The sequence below is a fragment of the Austrofundulus limnaeus genome, unplaced genomic scaffold, assembly GCF_001266775.1.
Source record: "Austrofundulus limnaeus strain Quisiro unplaced genomic scaffold, Austrofundulus_limnaeus-1.0 Scaffold117, whole genome shotgun sequence".
In the NCBI taxonomy this organism is placed as follows: domain Eukaryota; kingdom Metazoa; phylum Chordata; class Actinopteri; order Cyprinodontiformes; family Rivulidae; genus Austrofundulus; species Austrofundulus limnaeus.
In genome coordinates this window covers 629,720-634,465 of record NW_013952519.1, presented here as the reverse complement: position 1 = coordinate 634,465, position 4,746 = coordinate 629,720, and the positions used below count along the sequence as shown (strand labels likewise).

Genomic DNA, 4,746 nt, shown 5'->3' with positions numbered 1-4,746 from the left:
CCTTTTGGCCGTACGTTCACTTTTAGTATGGTTTCCACGCAATCCTTTATAAATGAGACCCCAGAGCTTTTTATTTGATACGTTTTGTGCAGCTTTAATTTGTCAGGAGGGCAAACATCCTTTTCAGACACATTTGTCTCCCTGAAGAACCTGTTTTATTTTTAACTGAAGAAATGATAAATATAAATAACAGGAGCACATTTATCTGTTTTTGTTTTTAAAAGCTGAAAGTTTCAGCAGCTTTGTGACAGGATGATGACTGGTTTGAGTTTAGAAACGACACGAACAGAGACGAGCTCTGAAAAGATGTAATTATTATTATTTAAATTTAAAAACACATTCAGGTTGGTTCAAACATTAACAGACTCAAGGAAAACAACCACTTGTTTACTTCACAACATGACTTGTTTACTTCACAACATGACTTGTTTACTTCACAACCCGACTTGTTTACTTCACAATACGACTTGTTTACTTCACAACATGACTTGTTTACTTCACAACACGACTTGTTTACTTCACAACACGACTTGTTTACTTCACAACACGACTTGTTTACTTCACAACACGACTTGTTTACTTCACAACATGACTTGCTTACTTCACAACACGACTTGTTTACTTCACAACATGACTTGTTTACTTCACAACACGACTTGTTTACTTCACAACACGACTTGTTTACTTCACAATATGACTTGTTTACTTCACAATATGACTTGTTTACTTCACAACACGACTTGTTTACTTCACAACACGACTTGTTTACTTCACAACATGGCTTGTTTACTGTTTACTTCACAACACGACTTGTTTACTTCACAGCACGACTTGTTTATTTCACAACACAACTTGTTTACTTCACAACACAACTTGTTTGTCTTCTAGTGTCTCCTTGTGTCTCCTACTGTCTCCTACTTTCTTCTACTGTCTCCTACTGTCTTCCTGTCTTCTCGTGTCTCCTACTGTCTTCTCGTGTCTCCTACTGTCTTCTAGTGTCTCCTACTTTCTTCTTGTGTCTTCTAGTGTCTCCTTATGTCTCCTACTGTCTTCTCATGTCTCCTACTGTCTTCCTGTCTTCTCGTGTCTCCGACTGTCTTCTCGTGTCTCCTACTGTCTTCTCGTGTCTCCTACTGTCTTCTACTGTCTTCTACTGTCTTCTCGTGTCTCCTACTGTCTTCTACTGTCTTCTAGTGTCTCCTTGTGTCTTCTAGTGTCTCCTTGTGTCTCCTACTGTCTTCACGTGTCTCCTACTGTCTCCTACATTCTTCTAGTGTCTCCTACTGTCTTCCTGTCTTCTCGTCTCCTACTGTCTTCTCGTGTCTCCTACTGTCTTCTCGTGTCTTCTCGTGTCTCCTACTTTCTTCTTGTGTCTTTTCGTGTCTCCTACTGTCTCCTACTGTCTTCTAGTGTCTCCTACTTTCTTCTTGTGTCTTCTGGTGTCTTCTCGTGTCTCCTACTGTCTTCTCGTGTCTCTACTGTCTTCACGTGTCTCCTACTGTCTCCTACTTTCTTCTAGTGTCTCCTACTGTCTTCTTGTCTTCTCGTGTCTCCTACTGTCTTCTAGTGTCTCCTACTGTCTTCTCGTGTCTCCTACTGTCTTCTCGTGTCTCCTACTGTCTTCTCGTGTCTCCTACTGTCTTCACGTGTCTCCTACTGTCTCCTACTTTCTTCTGGTGTCTCCTACTGTCTTCCTGTCTTCTCGTGTCTCCTACTGTCTTCTAGTGTCTCCTACTTTCTTCTTGTGTCTTCTACTGTCTCCTACTGTCTCCTACTGTCTTCTAGTGTCTCCTGTCTTCTAGTGTCTCCTACTTTCTTCTTGTGTCTTCTAGTATCTCCTACTGTCTCCTTGTGTCTCCTACTGTCTTCACGTGTCTCCTACTGTCTCCTACTTTCTTCTAGTGTCTCCTAATATCTTCTCGTGTCTTCTAGTGTCTCCTCGTGTCTCCTACTTTGTTCTCATGTCTCCTACTTTCTTCTAGTGTCTCCTACTGTCTCCTTGTGTCTCCTACTGTCTCCTACTTTCTTCAAGTGTCTCCTACTGTCTTCTCATGTCTTCTAGTGTCTCCTCATATCTCCTACTGTGTTTTCATGTCTCCTACTTTCTTCTAGTGTCTCCTACTGTCTTCTCGTGTCTTCTAGTGTCTCCTCGTGTCTCCTACTGTGTTCTCACGTCTCCTCCTTTCTTCTAGAGTCTCCTACTGTCTTCTCGTGTCTTCTAGTGTATCCTCGTGTCTCCTACTGTGTTCTCATGTCTCCTACTTTCTTCTAGTGTCTCCTACTGTCTTCTTGTGTCTTCTAGTGTCTCCTCGTGTCTCCTACTGTGTTCTCATGTCTCCTACTTTTTTCTAGTGTCTCCTACTGTCTCCTTGTGTCTCTTACTGTCTTCACGTGTCTCCTACTGTCTCCTACTTTCTTCTAGTGTCTTCTACTGTCTTCTCGTGTCTTCTAGTGTCTACTCGTGTCTCCTACTGTGTTCTCCTGTCTCCTACTTTCTTCTCGTGTCTTCTAGTATCTCCTTGCATCTCCTACTGTCTTCTCGTGTCTCCTACTGTCTTCTCATGTCTCCTACTGTCTTCTAGTGTCTCCTACTGTCTTCTAGTGTCTCCTTGTGTCTCCTACTGTCTTCTCGTGTCTGCTACTGTCTTCTAGTGTCTCCTACTTTCTTCTCGTGTCTTCTAGTGTCTCCTACTGTCTTCTCGTGTCTCCTACTGTCTTCTCCTGTCTCCTACTTTCTTCTAGTGTCTCCTTGTGTCTCCTAGTGTCTTCTCGTGTCTCCTCCTGTCTCATAGTGTCTTCTCGTGTCTCCTCCTGTCTTACAGTCTGTCTCAGATAAACTGTAAAATGTGAAATTTATTTTTGGGTTAATGCTTTCTTAAAATGTTTTTATTTTTTAATTTGACAGTTTATTTATTTATTTATTTATTTATTTATTTTCTCTGATGTTCTTGTGGACATAAATACAAATAAATATATTTATCTTAAAAAGCCTGGATGTTTCTGGGACTTTAAAAATCCTCTAAATATTCTGAGAATCACTGAGTTTTCTGTTTGAATGGTTTTTATTTGACACAAACCAGGGTTGATGTGACTGAAATACTAAACTAGAAATTAACCCTCCGACATAAAGAACTAACCCTGTAAAACTAAAGTCGTTCTATAAAAACAAAGATGTTGTACTTCTTCAGTGAAGATTGATCCGATTCAGAGATAAGTAAATATCTTAAAGTGAAACATGTTTAGTTATTTTTAGGGTCAAAGTCACTTTAATTTCATTGATTAAAAAGTTTATAGAATGTCTTCACTGAATCTCAGATGTGTTTTCTGGATAAATGTGTCAAACATTTTAGTTACCACGTCTGGTTTTGATTTATTCATCTCAGCTGATAAATAAAAAAATACCTAATGTTGTAAATTATTTACTTTGAGGGGAAAAGGATTCCCTTTAATTTGGATTCCAATGTATAATTAAAAAAAACCCTCTTATTGTTATTATTATTATCGTTGTTGTTATTTATTTATTTATTTATTTATTTATTTATTTATTTATTATTCCACTCATAAAACTAAAAGTTTCTGTCCTCGGTTTGCCCCGTCTGTTTTTACAAAACTTCTCCCACATTGGAATTCAGAAACATTTAGTCTTTTCAAAAGCGTCTCGACATTAAGTCATAAATTTAAATCCGTTCAGGCTCGGCGTCCTCTCGTTCTAATTAAGGACGTCCTTTGTCTCCTTCCAGAACCGGGCCCGGTGGGCCGACGGCGGATGTCGGGGGTGTGAGTGCCGCGATGCCCAGGTGACTTGTTATCTGCAGTCCTGCCCCACCTGCCCGCCGGGCAGCCTGTCTGTCACAGAGGAAGGTGGATGCTGCCCCGAGTGCCTCCAGGGTACGTCCAAAACCTGAACCTGAACCTCAGTCTGCCGGGCCAGAACTGTTCTGGAACGTTTGGTTTTCATCACCTGACAGATTCTGTCACCAAATTAAAGAATAATTAGTGATGAAAATGTCTCTTCATCAAGTTTGTCACATACCTGTTAACTGTTACCTAATTAAAGTTCTTTTGTTTAAAGTTTAAACTTTCAACAAGTCACAGTTACATATCCAACAACTTGGACTAATTGTTTAATTATTCAAAGTGAAATACAAGAACACACATAGGCCTGCATTGTTCAGTGTTTCAGGGTTTGTTTAATCAAAACTGGTATAAACAGTTTAAAATGTTTTCCATTCTTAAACGAGGATAGTAACTTCTTTAATCTAAAATGTAAAATTATAAATAAATGTTCAACTTAGAGTTTAGACCTGGTTGATGGTTGGCTCTGGCTTCTGTGGCACAATTTTAATAAGTCTACAGAATATACAGCAAAGAGAAACCTAAACAAGAAGGTTTTAATAAGTCTACATTACGTACAGCAAAGAGAAACTTAAACAAGAAGGTTTTAATGAGTCCACATGACATACAGCAAAGAGAAACCTAAACCAGAATGCTTTAATAAGTCTGCATTACATACAGCAAAGAGAAACCTAAACCAAAATGTTTTAATAAGTCTACATTACATACAGTAAAGAGAAACCTAAACCAGAATGCTTTAATGAGTCTACATTACATACAGTAAAGAGAAACCTAAACCAAAATGTTTTAATAAGTCTACATTACATACAGCAAAGAGAAACCTAAACCAAAATGTTTTAATAAGTCTACATTACATACAGTAAAGAGAAACCTAACCCAGAATGCTTTAAT

At 38.9% G+C, this 4,746-nt stretch overlaps 1 protein-coding gene across 1 annotated transcript in view; it reads left to right on the top strand.

Moving 5' to 3' along the window:
- Positions 1–4,746, top strand: part of fras1 (Fraser extracellular matrix complex subunit 1) — a gene marked incomplete in the record, with an annotated part of 260,581 nt that overhangs the window by 121,924 nt on the left and 133,911 nt on the right. Inside the window, 1 exon segment of the mRNA XM_014014601.1 lies at positions 3,741–3,888. Coding sequence (XP_013870055.1) covers positions 3,741–3,888 — 148 coding nt within the window.